We start from the raw sequence: 24,896 nt of genomic DNA, 5'->3' as shown, positions 1-24,896 counted from the left end.
ACCACAGCTAGCTCCCGTAGGATGTCAATGCGTGGCACAGGCCTAAGGAGATCACCGTTCTCCGGCATGCCGAGATGGTTGCCTTCGGAGGGACCCCCTAGATCAACGTGGAAACATTCACGACTTGGGCCGCAGTCCTCGTCGCCGAGGCTACGGCTACCGTCGGAACAGTCGGAAAGGCAGTAGTCGCATGCGGTCATGAAGTCCCGCATGGCACTGGGGTTGCCAAGTCCAGAGAAATCCCAACAGAAGTCGGGCTCGTCATCTTCCTCGGACCCCGAGGGCCCGTAGGTCGAGACGTCCGCGAGCCGGTCCCAGGGTGACCGCATACGAAACCCCAGAGGGCTTGGACTCGCCTCTACGAGAGCGTCCGCCAAAGCGAAGTCGCTTGGCGGGTCGAGGCTGAATCCAAAGGGCGTGAGATGGGAACCGGTGGGTACCTCTTGGTCGACGGGCGGTGACGAAGTCACGTTAGGGACTGACTACATCGTCGTCTCAGGTACGAGGGTGACGCCCAGCAAGCCTTTCGCGAGCGTGCTGGCGTCGTCTGTTTGCTCGGAATTGGTGTGTTGCGGGGAGACGGCGCTCGTCTTCGTCTCAAACGCGAGGTCGATGCCCGACGCGCCTCCCGCTGGGGCGCCGGCGCCGTCGACTTGCTCGACAGCCGACGAGGTGCCGCCTCCTGCTTGGCCTTGGTTGCCCCGCCTCCTCCTCCGTCGGCGGGGGAGAGGGCGGGGTGAGCTCAAATGTCGTTCTTCCACCACGCGGGGAAGACGTCGTCGATTCCGTCGCCGACAGGCGGGCTGTCGGCCGCCATTGTTGCTGTCGCACGGCGGGGGAAGGAGTATCATGTCGTAGCTGCCGTCGAGGGACATGAACTCAAGACTCCCGAAACGGAGCACCGTCCCGGGCTGGAAATGTTGCTGGAGACTGCCCATCTGGAGCTTGACGTGAAGCTGTTCGTCAACACGCAGCAGGCCCCTACCTGGCGCGCCAACTGTCGGCGTTTCGAGACCGGGGGGTCCCTGGGCCGACGAGTGAAATGTCGCCGTGTGCCCCAGCCTAGATGGGTCGGCGCGAGACGGGGCGCGAAGGGGGGAAGAAAGGGCAGCCGGAGCGAGAGAGGGAGGTGGAAATCCCACGGCCTTCGTGTTCTTGTCCCGCGCCCAGGTCGGGTGCACTTGCAGTAGGGGGTTACAAGCGTCCACGCGGGAGAGGGAGCGAGCGGCCTCACGCGAGCGCCTGTCCCGTCCTCTTTCCCGCGCGGCCAACCCTCTGTAAGAGGGCCCTGGTCCTTCCTTTTATAGGCGTAAGGAGAGGATCCAGGTGTACATTGGGGGGTGTAGCAGAGTGCTAACGTGTCTAGCGGAGGAGAGCTAGCGCCCTAAGTACATGCCATTGTGGCAGCCGGAGAGGTTTTGGCACCCGGTTCGTGTGGTGTCGTGGCCGTCGGAGGAGCGCTAAAGCTTGGCGGAAGGACAGCTGTCGGAGCTGTCGAGTCCTTGCTGACGTCCTCTTGCTTCCGTAAGGGGGCTGAGAGCCGCCGTCGTCATAGAGCGTGTGGGGCGCCATCATTGCTTGTCTGGCGGAGCAAGCCAGATGGGACGCCGGTCTTGTTTCCCGTAGCCTGAGTCAGCTTGGGGTAGGGTAATGATGGCGCCCCCTGTTGACGTGGTCGGTCCGTGCCCTAGGTTGGGCGATGTGGAGGCTCCTCCGAGGTCGAGGTCGAGTCTGTCTTCCGAGGCCGAGGTCGAGTTCGAGCCCCTGGGTCGGGCGAGGCGGAGACCGTCGGCTGAGGCTGAGCCCGAGTCCGAGCCCTGGGGTCGGGCGAAGCGGAGTTCGCCGTCTTCCGGGGCTGAGCCCGGTCCGAGCCCTGGGTCGGGCGGAGCGGAGTTTGCCGTCTTCCGGGGCTGAGCCCGAGTCCGAGCCCTGGGTCGGGCGGAGCGGAGTTCGCCGTCTTCCGGGACTGAGCCCGAGTCCGAGCCCTGGGTCGGGCGGAGCGGAGTTCCCCGTCTTCCGGGACTGAGCCCGAGTCCGAGCCCTGGGTCGGGCGGAGCGGAGTTCACCGTCTTCCGGGGCCGAGCCCGAGTCCGAGCCCTGGGTCGGGCGGAGCGGAGTTTCCTATGGTGCCTGAGGCCGGGCCTGACTGCCTGTCAGCCTCACTCTGTCGAGCGGCGCAGGCGGCGCTGTCCTTTTGTCAGGCCGGTCAGTGGAGCGGCGAAGTGACTGCGGTCACTTCGGCTCTGTCGACTGGAGGACGCGCGTCAGGATAAAGGTGTCAGGTCACCTTTGCATTAAATGCCTCTGCGATTTGGTCGGTTGGCGTGGCGATTCGGCCAGGGTTGCTTCTTGGCGAAGACTGGGCCTCGGGCGAGCCGGAAGTATGTTCGTCGCTCTTGGGGGGCCTCGGGCGAGACGGTGATCCTCCGGGGTCGACTGCCCTTGCCCGAGGCTGGGCTCGGGCGAGGCGTGATCGAGTCCGTCGAATGGACCGGTCCCTGACTTAGTCGCACCCATCAGGCCTTTGCAGCTTTGTGCTGATGGGGATTAACAGCTGAGAATTAGGAGTCTTGAGGGTATCCCTAATTATGGTCCCCGACAAGTATAAAACGAATTATATTTTAGAATTATATTTTAGAATGGATGGATTAATATTATTTTTATAGTCCAAAAAAATCATGACATGCTTCGCTAGATGCAAAATGAATCAAGACTCCAAGAGGAGTACGAGTAGTCTGACTGTTTATTACTGTATGAGGAATGCGTTGGCCGTTGGGCATGCCAGTGGCCAGGTGCCCGTCCGATCTGAAGGCGCGTAAGTGCAGACGCAGCTTCCATGCAACAATGCCGATGTACAAAATGTAGATTGCCAACTGCACCTTCCAACCGAACATTGCAGACAGCACGATAGTTGATAGGAGCACATGCTTTCAAAAACCAGATGCAAAATTTGTTTTCGGTGGCCTTCTAATGTACCAAGTATATACATAATGTCCTCGTCTCAAACAGTATACATGATGTCCTCATCTCAAACTGTAATAATGTACCCCCTTTGCTACAAACTTGTTAGGGATACACAATTTTTTTGTAGTTCTACAAATCTACAACAGTTCCTCCCATTCCATATAATGATAAATAGTTAGATGTCAAAGAATTACACTGATCGACTGAACATTTCAGTTTCTAATCAATGGCACGCTTCATTTGGCATTAGGCATGTCGTACACGCAAAGCCAGCTTTACTTCCACACGCTAGAGCTATGGCTGAATGGGGGTGATGTGTCACCATACATCACGGAGGTACCTGCCTTCCATCTGCAGGCTCTTTACGTAGCTCTCGGTTTTGGAGCTATCCAAAGATCCCTGAAGTGAAACAAAATGAGATGTTACAAACAACATAGTAAACTTCATAATAGCCATCTAGACGATGGGTTGCGGTTATGTACCTGCTCTTGGACTACTGTATGAAGCATCCTGTGTACGTCTCTAGCCATTCCCTTGGCATCACCGCATACATATAAGTAACCACCATGTGAGATGATGTTCCAAATTTCTGTGGCCTGGTATCAGAAAGAAGTAAATTTAGTTGAGCAAACCTTCTAGGACATTGAATATTTGAAACACTCGAGAAGTAACAGTATATTAAGGAAGAGTGTATATTGTATCTGACCTTCTCCACCATCTTATGCTGCACATATTCTTTAGTTGGCCCTTCCCGAGAGAATGCAACAATTAGCTCAGAAAGCGCCCCCTCCTCAAGGAAAGTTTGCAGCTCATCTTCATATATGTAGTCCTTAAGAGTGACAATTCAGATTGAGTTCCATCAATATTTGCTGAGAAACACAACAAGAACACATGCAATTGTCATAACTGGTGATCTTTACCATATTACGGTTCCTGCATCCAAAGAAAAGGATTGAAGTGCCCAGTTCTGCTCCAGATTGTTTCAGTGCTAACCTTTCCTGCCAATAGAGAGAGCGGAAGGATAAGTTAAGCTAGGTGCTCTCAAGCAGAACTGCAAATATACACCCATTGGACTCCTTGCCAAAACAAACCTGCAAGAAACCTCTAAAAGGAGCCAGCCCTGTCCCAGGACCAATCATGATAATCGGAGTGGATGGGTCAGCAGGTAACTTGAAATTTGACTGCCTCACAAATATGGGAGCCCAGCTGCATTCTTCGCTATATTCCAGAGGAATTGTATTCTGCCAAGCATATGATCAAATCAAAGAATAATAAATCAGACTGTTGGAAAGCTTGTTGTTGCTGGTAATTCAAGAGCTTAATGCCCACAAAAGAGTTTACTTCGAGAGCCTACCTTCATCCATGTTGAACAAACTCCTTGGTGGATCCTTCCTGTTGGTGAAGGCCCATAAACTAATGCACATGTTACATGAATTCTGGAGGGAGCCATCCTGCAGAGACACTTATAAGTTGTCAAGAGGCATCCCCTAATGGAAGGTACATACCACCACCTTTTTTTTCTTGAATACGCAGGAGATCTGCGTATTTTTGTATTAAGAAGAGAAAAAGGGGTGAAACCCCAAAAACACGAACAGCAGACTTACAGACACACACCACCACCTCAAGCATAGTATGCCACACCGCCATGAACAGGACAGTTCGATAAAAGAGCAGACCCAGCGCCACAGGCTCCCACATGATTGAGGAGGCAAGCCTTCCCCCCTAATTGCGGAGAGACTACTTCGAATCAGCGTCCTGGTGACTCAGTGAGACAGCTCTCACCATTGCACCAGGCCCAAGACAATTTAATATTATCACATATGAAAACTGAGCACATCTTAAGCTTAGTTGGTGCCTGAAGTTCAAAATTTAAATAAATTCATGGTGGAAGAAATCAAACAAAGCTAGAGAATTGAAAACTAGCTTTATCAAGGTACACATGGCTTCCCTAATCATCAAGCAATCTTCTTGTGACAAAGCTAGAGACTTGGAAAGTAGCTTTACCAATAGTGCAGATGTACTGTTGAAACTTGTAGGTGAACGCTGCAAATAGAGGAAATGGGCAGTGATAGTAAAAAAAACTTACTTTGGAGATGATGAAATTGAGTAGTATCGTGGTTGCAGACGAGGAGCTATTGCTGCGAAAAACACTCCCAGTGGTGGCTTAGCTGAAGGGAATGCAGCCATAACTTCAAGAAGACTCCTCTGACTAGCAGTTATCCATTGAGAATACTCATCCTACATACAATTCTGCTAGTCAGCAAAGAAAAAAAAATCCACTTTGAGCGGCATAACATAGGGATTCAAAGATGATGATAACCTTTCCAGCAGGAGAGGCCAAGAACCTAAGTCGTTCAGCTTCAGCTGGATCAGATGCATGAGAAGCTAAAGCAAGCAAAGCAGCCTGAGATGATAACGTCATTCAAAGATTAGTCAAACGATCACAAGAAAATTGAAAATGCTTATAAGTCATGTGGACCTTCTTCGGTGGATTGAGTAGATCAGCATATCGTAGAAGCGCAGTCCGCAAAGTACATGGAGATGGGAAAGGTGGGGCCAAGGAACTTCCTCCTTTACGAGGAGACCCATCTTCTGCATCTGCATGGATGGAGAAGACTGTATCTGGAGAAAGGTCAAGTAGGCTTTCAGCCTCCTCCACAGTCTCAACAGAATTTTCTGCATATACACCAACATGGTCTCCGGTTTCATACCTAAAACAAGCATTCAGAATTTCAGATATGCTGTAGTGTTTATAAAGCAAGGGGTCCTAGTACGCACACGATGAACAGAATTATCTGGAAAATGTTTGATAATAAATGAAAAATACTAAACATTATGTAACAATTACTACAGAAAGAAACTGTTTGAGGTAGCACAAGTACTGGGTTAGTGTTTTGCCTTGTTGAACAGTAACCAATCAGTACATGGGCAATTCATTTCCATCCTACCCCAACTTGCCCAGCACTAAATGGCTTACTTGTTGTATTCAAATCAGTACAAATAGTTGTGTAGAACAATTGTGACCAAACTGTCACCTCAATGCAATCAAACAGAAGAAAATAAATTTTTTTTTTGAGAACGCGCAGAAGAACTGCGCATCTTATATATTAAAGAGGAAGAGAAACATTACAAAAGAGGAGATGTTGCAAAGCAAATCTCCCAAAGACCCACAAAATTCCGAAAGCAATTACATAGAAGTACTGAAACTAGACCCGACCTCGCCCAGGGCAGCAACTAAGCCCATACTACCGATCTCCTTAGCTCCTGCTAAAACCCAGCAAACACACTCATCTGAGAAACACCTAAAAATCCTGGGCAATGAAGGAAACTCCCCATGAAACACTGCTCTGTTTCTCTGAAGCCATAGGCACCAAGCCCCCAGGATGATCAGAGAGTTAAGTCCTTTTTTCCTGGTCTTGATAACTCTAAGGCTCACCTTTCCCCACCATTCTGAAAAGTTTCCCTCATCAGCAGTCGGAGTGAGATGCCCCAAGCCAATAGCAGCAAGAATTGTATGCCAAAATTGCCGGGCAAAAATGCACGCAGTAAGGAGGTGCTGAATTGTCTCTTGGGCTTGATCACACATTGGGCAAACATCTGGGTGTGGCAGTCCCCTCAACTGTAATCTGTCAGCTGTCCAACATTTGTTTCTTATTGCCAACCAAAGGAAGAACTTGCATTTAGGAGGAGCCCAGGTCTTCCATAATCTCTTCCAAGGCTCAAAGACAGTAGAACCTAATAAAAGGACCTTGTAGCAGGATTTAGAGGAGAACACCCCTGATGTCTCATGTCTCCAAACATGGCGGTCTTCCTCCTGAGAAAGTTGCACATCTCCTAAAGTATCCCATAAGAAAAGAAATTGCTGAATTCCAATCAAGGAAAGGGGGGGGGTTGATATGTGCAATCCATTGCCTGTTTTCAAGAGCCTGAACCACTGTCATAGAGGTAAGAGCTCGCTTAGCCACTTTGGACACCACTTCGGAAGCAAGATCTCTGATGGAGCATCCATTAAGCCACTTATCTGTCCAGAACAAGGTATTAGAGCCATTTCCCACATGAGAAATCAGAGATGCAGCAAAAAGGTCTTTAACATGTTGCTGAATGGGGATGGACAAGCCAAGCCAGGCCTATCCCGATCTGTTTTTTGAAGCCAAAGCCATTTGGCTTGAAGGGCCCAACACATGTGTTGTAAATTAGGGATCCCAAGCCCACCATACTTCAAAGGTCTTGTGACTGAATCCCATGCCACAAGGCAGCTACCTCCATTCACCTCTTTTCTCCCTCTCCACACAAATCCTTTTCTGATTTTATCAATTTTGTGAATCACCCACTTAGGGACATTCATTGCAAGGAAAAGATAAACTGGGATGGTAGAGAGAACAAAGCGCACAAGGGCTGTCCTACCAGCAAGGTTGAGGAGCCTAGCTTTCCAATTTGGTAGCCTATCTGCAATCTTGTCAACCCAAGTCATCAAAATATTCCTGCTAAGCTTCTTATCTGAGATAGGCAGCCCCAAATAAGTGCAAGGGAAGGAAGAAGGGGTGCACTGCAGAATGTTACACCCTTCCTGCAGCAAATCATCCTCACATCTTATTGGGATGGCACAACTCTTGTGCAAATTAGTTACTAGGCCAGAAGCTTCTCCAAAACAGTCAAGAATGAGTTTGACACAATTTAGCTCTTCCACCCTGGGCTTGACAAACAAGACAACATCATCTGCATATAGAGATAATCTGGACTTCACCATGGCACCTTCCAGACTAGACAACAATTGTTTTTCTTCTGCCACTCTGAACAGGCTACTGAGCACATCCATCACCAGGACAAAGAGCATTGGGGAGAGGGGATCCCCTTGCCTCAAACCTCTGCGATGTCTAATCAGCTCCCCAGGAAATCCATTTAATAAAATTTGAGTCGAGGAAGTAGCCAGCAGATTGGAAATCAGATTCCTCCACCTATTACCAAAACCAAGGTAGGATAAAACCTCAAGAAGGAAAGCCCAGGAAACAGAATCAAATGCCTTTGTTAAATCCAGTTTCAGAAAAAGGCTGGCCACTTTTCTCCTGTGCAAAGACTTAATTGAGTGCTGGACCAACATATAATTGTCATGAATAGATCTGCCCCTAATAAAAGCACTCTGATTAGCCTCAACCAACTTGTTGAGGAGAGGAGCAAGCCTATTGGCAAGGACCTTGGTGGACAGCTTAGCAAAGCTGTGAATGAGGCTGATGGGCCTGTAATCATCAGCAGAAATGGGGTCTGCCTTCTTGGGAATCAAAGTAATATATGCTGTGTTCAGGGGCCCAAACTTTTGTGAATTACCAAGGTGAAGGGCAGCAAGGGCAGCCATCAAATCTGTCTTAATTATAGACCAGCAAGTTTTGTAGAATCTCCCTGTGTAGCCATCTGGCCCAGGCGCTTTATCTGAAGGAAGACTGGCAATAGCCTCCCACACTTCCTCCTCTGTAAAAGGCAGCTCAAGAGCAGACAAATCTATAGGAGCTCTGTGACATTCTTCTAGCTTCAGAGTTAGCCTTCTCTGGGGGGCACACCCCAACAGATTAGAGTAAAAATCATGCAGCACCTCCTGTTTTTGATCATGAGATGTGACCACCCTCTCACCATCCAGTAAGCTATATATATGATTTCTTTTCCTGCGACAGCAGGCCTGCATATGGAAGAAGGAAGTGTTGGCATCTCCATCTTTCAGATACTGAACTCGAGATCTGAGTCTTGCAACAGTTCTCTCTAGTGAAGCAAGGACCAGGCATTGTTGCTTGAGTTTTCTTAACAGCCATAACTCATCTGGGGATAACACCCTGCTGTCTTGAGCCATTTCTAGCCTGTGTAAAATCTCTCTTGCTAAACCCAGTTGAATTTTAATGTTGCCCACTGTTTTGTGCCCCCAAGACTGCAGGGCTCTGGTTAGCCTCTTGAGCTTCAGAGAGATCCTCTCCAGATGACCACAAATTGGAAGTGGCTGGCTCCAGGAATCTGCCACCAACTCACGAAAGCCTGGCATTTTGGTCCAGAAACTCTCGAAATGAAATCTCCTTTTCCCCGTACCTTCTTCACGCAGCTTTAAAAACAAAGGGCAATGATCAGAATCTTCTGAGGCCTTGCTGAATAAAGTAGACGCTGGGAACAACCCTTCCCAGCTCGAAGTGCAGAAGACATGATCTAATTTAACAAGAGTGGGGGCCTGTCTCTGGTTAGACCAGGTGTATCTTCTTCCAATCAAAGGAATTTCTTTCAGCTCCTTTTCATCTATCCATCTTCTGAAACTTCTCAACAGGGCCCTGTTGATACAGGAGTTGTTCTTGTCCTCAGACCTGGAAATCTGATTAAAATCACCTGCCAAGATCCAAGGCCCATCGCAGCCTGCCCTGACTTCACTTAACTCTTGTAGAAAAGCCTGTTTAAGATTATCTTGATGTGGCCCGTAAACCCCTGTGAACCACCATAGTGGGCCTGAAGCCTCCTGCAGTTGAATAGAGACCGAGAACTCCCTGATCACATGAATGTTGTGGGTGAAAATTCCATCTCTCCAAGCCACTAAAATGCCTCCTCTTGTCCCCTGTGCTGGACTGAAAACAAAATTACTGTAACCAGCACCAAGGATGGAAAGGATATCAAAGTCCGAAATGTTGCTCATTTTGGTTTCCTGCAAACAGATAAGTGAAGGCTTGATGTCCAGGACTAAGGTCTTGACATTATCTTTCCTAGCCCTACTATTCAATCCTCTCACATTCCAAATTAGAAAGCTGCACTGGTCCATTGAGAAAAAGGAAACACGACCAGACCAAACGATCCAAGCTTACGCGAGCTCAGATGCATCCCAACCAAACAGAGCTGCCAATGCAGCGATGTGCTCTCTGGAGAGGGGTGAATTATATAGAGCAGCATATCTGCTAGCATCTTCCAGAGAGATATTGCCATGATCATCACAGAATCCCAACTTCTTGCAAACAGAGACTGCTGCATCGGAGCCTAACTCAGGCGGAAACTTGGCCACCCTTCTGGATCTCCTAGGCTTGAAATTTCTTGGAAGGGTCTTCTTTCTGCGTTTAGGGACTGGCGGCGGGCTCAACAGACCATTAATGGCCTTGGAAATGTGTTGATTAAATTCTTGCAAGGGGGTCGAGGCTGCCGAGGACACTGCCTGGGAGTGAACCGGTGTGGCATCTTTCCTTCTAGAGTACACCTTCAAACAAGGTGGCTTTACTTGCAGACTATGCTTGATAATTTCCCAGGGGTCCCTGACCTGAGCAGCATTGGTGATTGGGACCCTCGGGTCTTGCATGTTTGGCACAGAGGCCCGATCTGAATGAACAATACAGAGACAATCTGAGTTCTGTCCAGTCCTGTGACACCCGCCAAATTCCTCCATAATCGTCGTTTGAAAAACGGCTCCGTGGGGAGGAACAATCAATGAGGCGGGTCCAGGAGTGATGGGCACCGGTTCTGGCCCTGGAGAAACCGAAGGGATGAACGACGGTAATGGAGAGCCCGAAGCGTCCACCCCTGTTCCCACGAAATCCTCTGCTACCGAGGCGCCCGGAAACTCAACCGACGCAGATGTCCATCCAGACGCAGAGCCGCGCGCCAGAGGAGGGGATTCCGAAGCGGCAGACCCTTCCCCCAAGGGGACAGGGAGCGCAACCGTCCCGCCAGGCGCAGAGCCGGCGCGGACACAAGGCCCGAGGCGCGCAGAGCCGTCGCGGGCAGCAGACCCGAGGCGCGCGGAACCGGCACGGGCACTAGGCCCGAGGCGCGCGTGCACAGGTCTGCGAACAGTCGCCGTAGGTTTTGAATGTGGACTCTTCCGCCGCTTGTCATGGTCTTGCTCGCGATCGTCGCCGGAGTAGGGAGGCGGTGGCGGTGGTAAAGGACTGCTGTCCAGGATCCCGTCCGAACGGAACACTCGCACGGAGATTGGGAAAACCAGTGTGCGAGGATTGGGGTCAGAGTCACAGGCACGCGGCTCCTCCGCAAGAAGATCCAACTCCGTCGGCACAAGCACTGGCTCGTCGCACCATGCACTCAACTTGAAGACTGAAAGATCGACGCCTTCCGCGGACGCTGGGTGCACATCACGGATGAGGCAGTGCTCATCAAGAAGAAGCGAGGCTGTCTCTAACCCCCAGAGATGAGCAGGGATTCCTCGCAGCTCAATGTCAACTGGTACTGGCAACGCTCGCCCACCGACGGCCAAGGCTTGTCTGGACCAGCGTTTGATGTGAAGACGAACAGTGGGAGAGACAAAAGGCATACCGCCGTTGAGGACCCGGCAGGCAATCTCCTCACTGGGGAGGAACGCGACGTAGGAATTTGGCGCAGCACGACGGAGGTCGAGCGACTGCGCATCGAGGCTGAACCTCACAGCGAGCGCCTCAGACACATCCGCGGCGCAGCCAGAATTCGTCTGATCAATGACAGTGATGATCAGAGCCCGCCGAAGATTTTCTTCTTCCTGGAGGATCCTCCTGGAGTACTTGATGATCCGCGTGGTCCTACCCGTTGCATGAACAAGGCCTTGCTCGGCACAATGCTGGGCAGGCACCTCGACTGCTGCTTCCTGAACTTCGCTATTCCTCTGGCTTCCTGATCTTCTCCTCCTCTGACCACGGCGGGTGCGCTTCTTCAATCTTCCAACGCCATCATCTCCACCAGCCTCAACTCTGCCAGCAGAAATATCTCCAGAGCCAGCCATCCCAGAAGACTGGGAGACAGGCCTCCACACCAGGCCCCGTCGTGGCTGGGGTACGCCTGATCGCCGGCGCGGGCACACGTAAGCACGGTGCCCAGGCAGCCGGCAACAGAAGCACCTCACCAGCCGACGACAAACAGCAGCTCGGTGGGAGGAGGAAAGACAGTTAAAACACTTCCCCCTAAGGTCGGACGGAACGACCCTGGGGAGAAGAGGAGGGGACTTGAGAGGGCGAAGACGACGTCGACGAGCTTGTCTTCCTTCAACCTTCACCCAGCCAGCGCCATTGTCGACCTCCCGGCCAAGACAGGGAGCAGCCCTGGGCAGAAGAAGAGCCTCCTTGTATGATGGCCTACGTCGATGGAGTCCCGGAGAGACAACGGGAGAGAACGCCGGGCTTTCGTCGTCGCGCCACCTAAGGGCCTTGGAACGGCCAGCGGCCAACGGGGTAGAGGCAGTCTCCGGCGCCAAGGGAGAGGAGGGAATGGCCGTCGGGCCTGGAGTAGGCACCGACGTGGGGCTGTGGGGTGGTGAGGGTGGGGCGCCAGGGCGGGAGGGGAGGGTAGGGGCTGGGAAGCACATCGTCCACCAAATTCGGCTTAAGAAAATAAAATGATTTAATAAACCAGTTAATAAGTTTGTCAACCAACTGAAACATTATAGGATCTCCTAATCCGCTTGTTATCATGTTGACATCAATCTGACTGCCATGATACCAAGTATCAACATTGTTCACATAATTAAAGTTCATCCTAATAATGCCACAGTTTGGTGCTTAAACCAATTGCCAAACTACTAGGATCCACCATGTCCCTTTGCTTCTTGACTGTGTAAATGATGCCACAAACAATGAAAGTACAGTAATTCCATTCTTGGCTGGCTGATATATAACCTAACCCAGTTACAAAAGGCAGAAGTTGGATCATAACAAGCTATTCATGCTATTTTGCACTTTGATCCAAATCATTCCTAAGCATGTGATATTCAAGATTAATACGAATAAATGCTCTTTTTAGGAATATTTTATCTCCAGGGATGCAAGTGGGTACCCTAAATTAATTCATTTCTTCCCGTAAATTAGTTAGCTGGCATCCCACCCTTTTAGTTCATTTTAGCAAGTTCTGGATGGACCAAATGACCCAAAATGAGTGGAACTTACATCCCTACTTATCGTTAATCTCAACACATGGAATGTGTCATCCCTGTGGTACTGTAAGTAGAGGGACTCTAACTCTCATCAAGAGGATGACACTATGAGTTGGGGCAATTTTCTGTTTATTTCCTCAAACACTACACAATGCCATACCCTTAGAGGGGTTGGGGACACATATTTATAGCCCTAGGGGCTGCACTACCACACCTTCTCACACACACTACACAACAGGATTGTCCTCTAGATGCTAAAGAGACTACAGAGGACAGTCAAAAGTGACTGTTGTCCTCTAGATGCTAAAGCGACTACAGAGGACAGTCAAAAGCGACTGTTGTCCTCTAGATGCTAAAGAGACTACAGAGGACAGTCAAAAAGCGACTGCTGTCCTCTAGATGCTAAAGGACTACAGAGGACAGTCAAAAGCAGGTTGTCCTCTAGATGCTCAAGACTTATTCCATCATTCTCCCCCTAAGTCTTGGGCGTCGTCTTGTGAGAAAGTTGGGCCATCCCGGACCTGGAGCAAAGCTCAACAAACTTGATCTTCCCAAGGGGCTTGGTGAGCAGGTCTGCAAGCTGATCCTTGGTGTTGATGTAGCGCGCCTTGATGCTCCCTTCTGCCAAGCAGTCTCGGATGAAGTGGTATCTCAGCCGGATGTGCTTGCTCCGTTCATGGAACACGGGGTTCTTGGCCAATGCCAGAGCGGACTGGCTGTCCACCCTGAGTTCCACCGCTCCAGTGTCTCTCCCGAGGAGATCACCGAGCAGTCGAGCCAGCCAGAGAGCCTGAGTCGAAGCAGTGGACGCCGCTATGTACTCGGCCTCGCAGCTGGACATGGCCACCACCTGCTGCTTGACCGACTGCCAGCTGATGGGGCACTTGCCGAGGAAGAAGAGGATCCCGCTTGTGCTCTTGCTAGTGTCGATGTCGCCGGCGTGGTCGCTGTCGCTGTACCCGACAAGGTGTGCCTCCCCAGGGCACCTCGGGTAGTAGAGACCGTGGTCGAGAGTCCCCGCAACATAGCGGATGATCCTCTTCACAGCCTGCTCATGCTCCGTCGTCGGTCGCTGCAAGAACCGACTAACGTAGCCGACGGAGTATGCCAAGTCAGGCCGTGTGTGGACGAGGTAGCGAAGGCTCCCCACAAGACGCCGGTACTGAGTAGCATCCACCTCCTCCGTCGTGCTGTCGCGACTCAGCTTCAGCCTCTCCTCCATCGGAGTGAGAGCTGGGTTGCAGTCGGTGAGCCCAGCCAGCTCAACAATGCGCCTGGCATAGGCGGTCTGGCGAAGTGTGATCCCGGAGTCTCCCTGGTGCACCTCAATCCCCAGGTAGAAGGAGAGATGCCCCAGGTCACTCATTTGGAAGGTGGCCTTCATCTCTTCCTTGAACGCTGCCACCTCTGCATCCTTGGCGCCGGTGATCACCAAGTCGTCGACGTAGACACCCACCAGCAGGGCATTTTCTCCATTGCCCCGCCGATAGATGGCCGCCTCGTGCGGGCTTGGCATGAAGCCCATCCTCTTGAGCGTGGAATCCAGCTTGGCATTCCACGCCCTTGGTGCCTGTCGCAAGCCGTAGAGAGCCTTGCGCAGGCGCAACACCTTGCCCTCCTTGCCAGGGATCGCAAAACCTGGCGGCTGGTGTACATAGACCTCCTCCTTTAAGTCGCCGTTAAGAAACGCCGACTTGACATCCATGTGATGAACATGCCAGCCCTTCAGGGCTGCCAACGCGAGGAGGAGTCGCACGGATTCCATCCGTGCTACAGGGGCGAAGGCATCGTCGAAGTCGATCCCCTCCTGCTGCAAGAAACCGCGTGCCACCAAGCGAGCCTTATGCTTGACGATGGCACCGGCTTCATCCCTCTTCAGTTTGAACACCCACTTAAGGGTGATCGCGCGATGACCATGAGGGAGATCAGCGAGCTCCCAAGTGCGGTTCGTCTCAACCGCGTCCATCTCCGACTGCATCGCGGCACGCCAAGCCGCATGTTTCTCGGCCTCCGCGAAAGACCGAGGCTCACCATCGTCGCATGCAAGATGCAACTCTCCTGCCAGAATGCGAGATGCAGGGCCTGGCACCGACGGGTCGATGAGAAGGCCCTCCACCCTTCGATACCGCAACGGCTCGCCGTCGTAGCACGCGTCGACGCGCTCCTCGTCGCGGGACAGAGGGGTCACGAGCTCCACTGGGTCGTGCTCGACACGAGCTGGTGTCGGAGAGGACGTTCCCGGAGAGGGTACCGTCGGTGCTGGAGTACGTGGTGGCGAAGAGCTCGCTGTAGCCGGAGTCGTGGCTGGAGTGCGTGGTGGTGAAGAGCTCGTTGTAGCAGGAGCTGGAGAGTGTGGCGCTGGAGTCGGTGGAGACTTGGGGGCTGGGGTAGACCTGCTCGGAGAAGTGTTGCCTACTCCCCCAGCTCCCTCAAAGTGGACGTACTCGATGGTGAAGTCGTACGTCGGAGTCGTGTCGTCGTCCACCGCCTTGTCCCACGCCCATCCTCGCCCTTCGTCGAACACTACGTCGCGCGCCGTGCGCACACGCTGTGTTCTTGGGTCAAGGATGCGGTAGGCCTTCGAGCCCTCCGCGTAGCCAATGAACACCCCCAGGGTGCTCCTATCGTCGAGCTTGCTGATGTGGCCAAGCTCCTTGGTGAACGCGAGGCAGCCGAAGACCCGTAGGTGAGAGACCACCGGCTTGCGCCCATGCCAAGCCTCGTACGGTGTCATTCCGTTGAGAGCCTTGGTGGGCGAGCGGTTGAGGATGTAAACCGTTGTCACCACCGCCTCTCCCCAGAAGACAGCTGGCATTCCTCTCTGCTTGAGGAGAGCCCGAGCCATCCCCACAACCGTCTGGTTGCGCCGCTCGACGACGCCGTTCTGCTGCGGGCTGTACGGCGCGGAGTAGTGGCGCTGAACGCCCTCATCCGCGCAGTACGACGCGAACTCAGCCGCCGTGAATTCGCCGCCGTTGTCAGTGCGCAGCACGCGCAGCTTGCGGCCGCACTCCGCCTCCGCAGCGACCTGCACACGCCTGATGGCGTTCGCAGCCTCTCCCTTGCTGCCAAGGATCATCACCCACATGTAGCGGGAGAGATCGTCGACGAGCAGCAAGAAGTAGTGTCGTCCTCCTGGTGTGGCTGGTGTCACCGGGCCACACAAGTCCCCATGCACGAGCTCGAGCCTCTCCTTGGCTCGGAAGCTCGACTGCTGGGGAAAGGGGAGTCGTCTCTGCTTTGTCAACACGCAGACGTCGCAGAATTGCTCCACATGGTCAAGGCACGGCAGGCCTCGTACCATCTCCTTGGCGCTGAGCCGCTTCAGGGCTTCGAAGTTAAGGTGCCCGAAGCGCTCGTGCCACTGCCATGCCCCGTCGTCTCGACGAGCAGCAAGGCAGCAAGGTTGTGCCACCTTCACATTGAGGATGTAAAGCCGATTTGCACTCCTGCGTACCTTGGCAAGAAGGCGACGAGAGGGATCCCAGATCCTCATGACTCCGTGCTCGACCTCCACGCGCGAACCGTTCTCATCCAGCTGTCCCAAGCTGATGATAGAGTTCCTCAACGCGAGGATGTAGTAGACTCCGGTGAGCAGCCTGTGCTCACCAGACGCGGCGGTGAAGACGACTGAGCCGGCGCCCTTGATCTCTACGCCGGAGGCGTCCCCAAACTTGACGGAGCCTCGGACGCTAGAGTCAAGCTCGGTGAAGAACTCCCGTCGGCCGGTCATGTGATGTGTGGCGCCGGTGTCGAGGCACCATCCTTCGATCATGTCCTTGTTGGAGCCGTCGCCGAGGAAAGCACGTGCTTTCGACTCATCAAGGTGGAGGAGTGCCGCGGCGGCCGGTGCCGCTGGAGATGGCTCGATGCTTGCATGTGCCAGGAGCAGGGCCTCCTCCTCCTCCTCCGCCTGTGCGACGTTGGCCTGGCCACGCCGTGGCTGCCGACAATCCCTGGCCCAGTGGCCAAGCTTGCCGCAGTTGTGGCAGCCGTCGTCTCGTGCCGGCTTCTTGTTGCCGACGGCGCCGCCTTGGGCACCTCCACGTGCACCACCCTCAGCATGTCCTCGCGCCCCGGCCTGGGCGCCTCCACGCGCCTTGCGCGGCTTGCCGCGTTTGCGGCCTCGTGTCGAGGAGGACTCCCCCTTCTTCTTGTCACCCTGGCAGGCCTCCCACTGCTCCCGAGTGAGATGTAGCTTCCCGCCGATAGTGATAGGCCCAGAGAGAGCCTGTGGTTCGTCGCCGTCGACCACCTTGAGGCGACCAATCGCCTCTTCGATCGTCATCGTGGAGAGGTCTAGCAGAGACTCGATCGAGCGAGCAATCTGCCTGTACTTCTCGGGGATGCAACGGAAGAGCTTCTCAACAGCTCTCTCCTCATCGTAGGTGTCGTCGCCGAACTGCACCATCTTCTGCAACAGAGTGTTGAGGCGGAGAGCAAAGTCATCAACATCCTCACCTGGCTTGAAGGCCAGGTTCTCCCACTCCTTGCGAAGTGCCTGCAGTGTGGTCTTGCGGGCACGATCGCTGCCGATGCGGGTCGCAGCGATGGCGTCCCAGGCCTCCTTGGCAGTCCGCTTCTGGGAAAGCGAAAACTGCATCTTGGGCGGGACTGCAGCAATGAGCGCATCCAGCGCCCGCCGATCCTCGTGGTAGTCGACGTCGTCGTAACGAACTGCTTCCCACATGTGGCGAACCTGGAGCCGTACCCTCATCACTGCGGCCCACTCGACGTAGTTGGTCTTGGTGAGGGTAGGCCACCCACCGCCGGGACCGATGTCCCTGACAATGGCCTGGGCCATGCGGCGACCATGGTACCGATCCGGTGAGGGAGAACCGCGCCGCCTGTAGAGGCCGCGATCTCCGTCGACTCGGTCGTCGCCGCCAGGAGCACCGCCGGCGCGTCTACGCCCGTCTGGGCTGCCGTCGCGTGCGCCCCCGCCTGGAGCGCCGTCAGCGCGTCGACGCCTATCCGGGCTACCGCCACGCGCGCCCCCATGGGGATGCGCGGCTGCCCACTGTGCCGCCTGCTCTCGCGCTGCTTCCCTCGCCAGCCTGAGCTCTTCGTCGGTGTTGTCGTCGACAGAAGCAGAGCTGCCAGCTCTACTGCCGCGCAGAACCTCGAGCTCTGTTGCCGCCGCACGTGCAGCATCCGCCGCCTCCGCTGCTTCTACTTCCGCTCTCGCCGCTGCCAGTTCCGCCGCCGCCAACCGTGCTGCCCTCGCCGTTGTCGCTGCAGCCGCTGCTGCTGCTCGCTGTCGTTCTTGTGCCGCGGCGACCTCGGCTTCCTGCTGGCGCCGCGCACTCGAAGTGACCGAGCGTAGGGACATGGTGGGCTAGTGAGGGGTCGCTGCGTGTGGAAGAGGCTGTCTCAGACGAAAGGTTGCTCGTCTGAGCAGGAGAGGAAGGAACAGTTGGAGCACTTGCTGCCGACTGAGTGTGGGGAGAGGCGCGGGAAGGAGATGAGCAAGAGATGTTTAGGCTACAGGATAGTTTGGCTCCGATACCAATTGTAAGTAGAGGGACTCTAACTCTCATCAAGAGGATGACACTATGAGTTGGGGCAATTTTCTGTTTATTTCCTCAAACACTACACAATGCCATACCCTTAGAGGGGTTGGGGACACATATTTATAGCCCTAGGGGCTGCACTACCACACCTTCTCACACACACTACACAACAGGATTGTCCTCTAGATGCTAAAGAGACTACAGAGGACAGTCAAAAGTGACGGTTGTCCTCTAGATGCTAAAGCGACTACAGAGGACAGTCAAAAGCGACTGTTGTCCTCTAGATGCTAAAGAGACTACAGAGGACAGTCAAAAAGCGACTGCTGTCCTCTAGATGCTAAAGGACTACAGAGGACAGTCAAAAGCAGGTTGTCCTCTAGATGCTCAAGACTTATTCCATCAGGTACCACAAATTCCTCGAGTCATTCCAAATTCATAAACCAAAAGATTTGGTGAAAAACATTGAAGGACCATGTGAGGTTCTTCTGATGTATCGTAGTGCAAATTATTTAGGTTATCTGCAGTAGCTAGAATCATGCTCACATTGTCATAATTAATATTCTGGTATAGGACATGTACTTAAGAGGTGTTTGGTTAGAGGGATCGTCTCGTCCTAGATGGAGTGGTTCATCATGAGTTTGTCCTCTAAAATGTGATGAGATGACTCAATCCCAATGAAGTGCATATGTGCCATGAGACGCAGTTCTCCTGCGTTTTTTTCAAAAAAAAAAGTGCATATGTGCCATGAGGTGGTGATTGATCAACCCATTCCATTCCCAAACTAAACAATACTATCATGAGTTCGGTGATGGATCACTCTATCCTCAAACCAAACATCCCATTAATAGCCTGAGTTTCGTACGTACATACAAGATTTTATTATTATGAATATATTGAATACAGTCCAATGGAAATATACCATATCCCTAGCAAAGCAGCAAAAAAATGAACATCCTTTTCACAGAGGAACCAATGGAACATAGATAGGATCAAGACTGGAAATCTGAAATGCAGGAATGTAAGAGGAAAATGAATATGCAGATCAGGAAACTTACACAAGACTAGTGCCAGAAATATCAAACTCAAGATGAATACAAGAGCGGTCTGAAGCTGGTTTGTGCAGCTCCTTTCGAACAGCAACATTAGCCCTAGCAATTAATAACTGTTACTGTGGAGGAACATTTTAATGGCAAACAGGAAGTTGTTAGCACATTGTTCTGGCGTCCAAATACCTGCAAGGGTGGTGAATATCAATCACACCAGTACCGTTGGCTAGTGACCATGATCTATCTTGGAATGACAGGTCAGATTTATCAATGAAAACAACTCTGTATTCAGGAATAGCAGCAGTATATGGAGTTGATGCACCATTTGTGTCATCCTCGTCGCGGAGCAATTGATCCAACTCTGGCCACACTAGTTCTTTCCTACAGATAACAATAAGGAATATATGATTCCCACTCAAGCAGCAATACCAAAAACATTACAAATACAAAACCGCAACCTGGCATTTAAAGAATATACCGATGGATGAATTAGAATTGGACAAGGAAACAGAATAAACATCATGCACTACACTAATATGTTGGCTGGCTAACGCAATCAGGTGTGCCACCACCAATGATAGGGTGCGCGCACATGGACTGGAGGTAGAAGGGGAAGAATGGAGCACGCACTCACACCCAGACCTGTGTGAAATGGTGCTGCGAACTAAGAGGGTCTCCAAGAGTTTCCACAACCCACTCCCAATCTGGATTTTTTTTGGCAAGATTAAAAAAATCTCTCTCCAACAATTACTTATCTCAAACTCTCAATCTTTATTGCACTTGGGAAAATCGATCCAATTGCACGGAAGATATTGTGTGTATCCAATCAGCCAATACAGAGGTGGAAGGACACATGGAAGAATAAGAGAAATGGCAGGGTTCCCAATTCAAATGTACAAGAAAGAACGAAAGTATAGTGGCTAGGTTGATTTGGAAATAATCTGGGATTCAAGATGCAAAATTGCCTTCTAGCATTTATAAGAGATTGGAAATGGTTGGAGAAAGCCAGCATGCTCCCTAATTTTTTTATTGACATGAAAACTCAATGATTTACCAATTGTTCTCTTGTAACTATTGGAGATGCTCTAAGGTGCATCTTGCCCCTTCTACTCCATCTATCAAAGTCAATGTACATGAGGTGACATGAGGTGACTACCTACTATCACCAACTACCAGGCCATACTCGCCTGGCCATACAGTCATACACTAGTACTACTGCCTACTGCTGCCACTAGACAGACATGATGGCATGGTGGATCTGCTATTGCTCCTGTACTGCAGCAGCTAGTTATTTCAACATAATATACCATAACAAACATAATAAATTATAACATTTTACTTCTGTATAGAAAACACAGACAAAATGCTTGCTTAGGTGCATTAAATATTCAAATGGTCATGTAAAACTTTTGCAGCATTAAACATGTAGATTTAAGGCATATATCAGAATCTATAAGTGCATGTACAATGCTTAGACACCGGAATGGTTCTCCAAACATAACAGACAACTAAGAGACCCTATTGTACCACAGTGTCTTTAAATCATAAATGTGTTAGCTCTAAAGATAGCTCAAGATATGGGTACTAACTGGGGTTGTACACACACTGGAGTCTATTATGCTTGAAAAATAGTGTAAGAGACAGGCTCTTCACAAAGAGACGGTATTCTGGGTTTTTTTTCACATGCCCCCCTCAGACCCCTCAAGAGACGGGACATTTAATGGTGCCATACATGCCCTAAGCTACAACGTGTCAAACTGCATAGATTGTCAGAACTATTATATTATCATCTATTTATTTTAATGCTCAAATATATTGCAATACTAAACACGGGTATGCTCACTGCTATTTTGGTATTCTCTAGTCTAACAAGCATTCCACAAATCTTCTTTTTTTCCTGTTAGGATTCCAAAAATGTCTCATCAAATGATGGATGTGTTCATAAATGGCAAAATGGTAATTATTCCAAAAAGGTATTATTAATTTATACAGTAACTAATTAGACTGTCTAAGATTTTTAAAAAACCATTAAAATCATTAGTATACTTATCTGATATTTTGCACGATTATAGTTTGAAGGAAAATATTGCTACCCCAAGAAAAATATAAAGTTGAAGTGATTTATGTACCAAATATGTGCAACACATAGTAAGGACACTATTTCTACAATCTAGACAGGAATAAAAGGTAGGACAAGGATGCTTATGTTTTCTCCGAAAACGTAAGGATCAATCAACACCCCGAATTAGAACTCAAGCATGGATTTTGTTTTTTAGCAACAAGCTAGATGGGCATTACCCACTAGTCCAGCACGACTTTGTATCTACAATCCACATGGTAGATATCTACCACAGCAAAGGAATGCACAGCAGATTGTATATATCATTGTAGCTTTTGTACCATGCAGTGAAATCATCCTCAATGCACTGATCATCATCTCCAAGGCCAACAGGAACAAGACGTTTCCCACCTAGATACATAAGAAATTGGAAGTCAAGGCAACAAGATGGAATACCACAATCATGAATCATGAAACCCTACATCGAGAAGGACCTACGATTGGAGCTAATGGGAAAAAATGCACGCATTTAGCACAATACATTCCCATGTGAAAATAAATTTGATCGCTACAAGGGAAAAGGATGTATGATGCTTTCTAGCATTACCATGGCACCATAGTGGAAATATCCTAAAAGTTTCAGCCTTGAAACAAAAATCAATTTGTTGAGAATGTCCGCTAATGCTAGTCATGCACTTGTTTCAATTTTTCCCATGAGAACTAGTGTAAATTACTTACCCTGCTCCTCTAGTAGCTCATCTACCACCTTTGCAACCTGCATTTCCCATGTGCACAATCAATAACCAAAACACTCAACAGTAGCCAGCTTTCATCAATTCATCCAAACAATAACATGCAATTCAGTGTGTTAACCTTATTAAAATGTTCATACTGCCTGTTTCCAAGGCCAAAAATACCATATTTAAGATCCTTCAGCCAAACTTCCTTCTCTTTTCCCTGTTTCAGGCATTGCAAAGACGTCAGAAGTGTAATAGTAGTCAACGTATCCCAACTGCGGAGACTTCACAAACCTCAGTAAACCATTTGTAGAATCTTGCTGCGTTATCAGTTGGCTCTCCATCCCCATATCTGCACACCATGAATATAATTTGCCACAAAATACCGAGAAAATATTTTAACTAAAAGAGATATACCATGTAACTCATAACTGTGGTAACTCATAACAAACTTGCTTGTTCATAAATCATGGAGAAGGAAGGAATTTTTGCCCAAGGTAGTTACCGTATCATCAATGAAAATAAGGTTGTACTACGATAAATTCAAGCTGTCTATTAGAACGCAGCCAAGATAAATGGAGCCAATTCTCCACATAACAAACAGCAAAGCAATTCCAATTCTGACAAAATGAACACATGTATCATTAAATTATGTGTTACAGTTACAGTGGACAGTAACATTAAACTATAATGTCATCAGTGGATGATTAAAGCTATGTGTACAAACATAAGTTTTCCCCCCCTCAGAAACAGTTTTTTTTCTAAGTCACATCAAGTAAAAGGACTGGACATTTGAACTGTACAAGGCAGCTGGATTCCTAATTAAGTAGTGACCAATAAAGGTGCTTAGCCAATCTACACAGAAAATAAGCTTAACGAAATAAGGCAGGTGGATTGTGCAACTAGCTACTAGGACACACAAAAAAAGTGTGCAATTCACCAATCCAAGAAAGTTGGATTATGGATTATGGAATTTAGCAGCAAGCGAAACTAGCCATCCACTAAGTTCTCTTGAGCTTGACAACAAAAGCTAGGCGGATTATCAACTACGGAACCAAGGCGCAAGCGACAAAAGCCGCAATTCACTAATCCACGCAGTTTGCATTGAATCATGGAATAAGGCGCAGCGCAAGCGACAAAAGCCGCAATTCACTAATCCACACAGTTTGCATTGGAACATGGAATAAGACGCAAGGGACAAAGGGCGCAATTCACTAATGGGCGAATCAGCACACAGAGGGGAGGGAACTCACGTTGCTAAGAAGAACAGCGCCACAGTTTCCTTCTTCAGCTTCTCCTCGTATTCCTCGTCCTCCTGAGCATAGTCATCCTGCACAAGTCCCACAAATCTCTCAAGCTCCACAACAGGGCGCCCAGGCTAGCCTGAAGCACAGAGCACACACATGTACGCATATAGATCATGCAAACTTACCAGATCCACCACTTTAAACACGGCCTTCTCGTACCGCACCCTCGCCTCGTCCGCCATCGACTGATGAGAACATAAACGCATCGAATCAAAAAAAAAAGGCAACGGAACAAACTAGAGTACTAGACTAAACGCGGGTGTGGGATCGGATCGGGCAGTGACCTTGGCGAATCCCTCGGCGGTGCCGGTCTGCGTGCCGAAGAAGATGGTGACGCGCTTCCGCCCGTCGTCCACGTCGGCGTCGGCGTCCACCTTCACCGGCGGCGGCCGTAATGGCGTGGCGACCGGCTTGGACGGCGCCCCGCCTCCGGATCGGAACCAGACGGCGAGGATAAGCAGCCCCGCGACAAGGGCCGCGGCGGTGGCTGCCAGCGCGGCGAGCGGGTCTCCCCCCGCGGCGGCGGCGAGCTCCGGCGGGATGACGGACACCGCCCACGACCTCACCGCCTCCAGTGCCGCCATCGCCGCTCGCTCTCTCGCCCGCCCGCCGCGAGGGATTGGGTGGGGGGATGGGGTGCGTGCACCTACCAACAACCAGTGCTTCGTTGGTTCGTTGCTGCTGCTACTGCGGACGGCCAAGCCCGCACGGCTAGAAGTGTTTTTTTTCGCTTGCTTCTTTTTTAACGAAAAAGAAAAGATAACGTGAAATTTTCTCTTGCGGGAAGGGAAGGCGAAAGGCGTTGCTTTCCTCACAGTCAACAGCGAACGGCTTTCCGATCAGGAAAATGGGGTTGTCTGGACTCTGGATTCTGGACTGGGATCTGCTCCCGGCATCTGCAGCTATCCAGGATGCCCTCGCAAATCCCGTGCCGAAACAGGCCAACAGCGAAAGGCGTCTCTACTCTCGTAAAAAAACAAATACAGCTAATGTTAGCTCGGTTGGTCAGTTTAGCTTAAATTTAATTAATTTTATAGTAATCAATGTTAACATTTTTTAAAATAAATTTATTATAAAAATATATCATGTGAGTATTTAATTTGTATTTTAAAATATCCTAAAACATTTAAGTTACCTCAATTTTTTTGTCAAAGGCGATTGTCAGTGTACATGGACAGCGTGGCACACGCTTTTATTACAGCAGGATTTGTTCTGTCCCTGAATTTTCATGTAATCTACACAACCGCTACAGGAAAACGCCTAGTTTCCGACGGCCGCCACTATTTCCGACGGTTCCTAGGGTACCGTCGGAAATAGCGCTATTTCCGACGGTGTCGGGGACCATAATTAGGGGTACCCTCAAGACTCCTAATTCTCAGCTGGTAACCCCATCAGCATAAAGCTGCACGTCGCC

The 24,896-nt window shown here is 50.6% G+C and overlaps 1 protein-coding gene across 1 annotated transcript; it reads right to left on the bottom strand.

Annotated features, from left to right (window-relative positions):
• Positions 1-2,957: 2,957 nt before the first annotated feature.
• LOC100304425 (NADPH--cytochrome P450 reductase) lies at positions 2,958-24,264 on the bottom strand. Its single transcript, NM_001165859.1, has 18 exons — positions 23,767-24,264; positions 23,608-23,667; positions 23,429-23,505; positions 22,470-22,527; positions 22,312-22,395; positions 22,177-22,213; positions 21,780-21,849; positions 19,566-19,760; positions 19,389-19,481; positions 5,444-5,675; positions 5,285-5,368; positions 5,051-5,202; positions 4,319-4,415; positions 4,056-4,205; positions 3,885-3,962; positions 3,671-3,793; positions 3,447-3,560; positions 2,958-3,363 (listed from the first exon to the last, which is right to left on the bottom strand). Exons 1-18 carry the CDS (start codon positions 24,064-24,066, stop codon positions 3,283-3,285), a joined length of 2,085 nt encoding a protein of 694 aa, NP_001159331.1. The 5' UTR covers positions 24,067-24,264; the 3' UTR covers positions 2,958-3,282.
• Between the last annotated feature and the right edge of the window lie 632 nt (positions 24,265-24,896).

The sequence above is a fragment of the Zea mays genome, chromosome 10 (genome assembly GCF_902167145.1).
Source record: "Zea mays cultivar B73 chromosome 10, Zm-B73-REFERENCE-NAM-5.0, whole genome shotgun sequence".
Lineage (NCBI taxonomy): Eukaryota > Viridiplantae > Streptophyta > Magnoliopsida > Poales > Poaceae > Zea > Zea mays.
Note: the sequence above shows the minus strand (reverse complement) of the source record. Positions and strands in the feature narration are given on the sequence as shown.

What these genes read in the sequence shown, in the direction of transcription:
- LOC100304425 (NM_001165859.1), bottom strand. Translation starts at nt 24,066, where the DNA reads ATGGCGGCACTGGAGGCGGTGAGGTCGTGGGCGGTGTCCGTCATCCCG. An exon ending in ATTTCTGGCACTAGTCTTGT is followed by an intron (nt 5,676 to 19,388) that starts GTAAGTTTCCTG and finishes TGCTTGTTTTAG; the next exon opens with GTATGAAACCGGAGACCATG. An exon ending in GATGCAGGAACCGTAATATG is followed by an intron (nt 3,794 to 3,884) that starts GTAAAGATCACC and finishes GTCACTCTTAAG; the next exon opens with GACTACATATATGAAGATGA.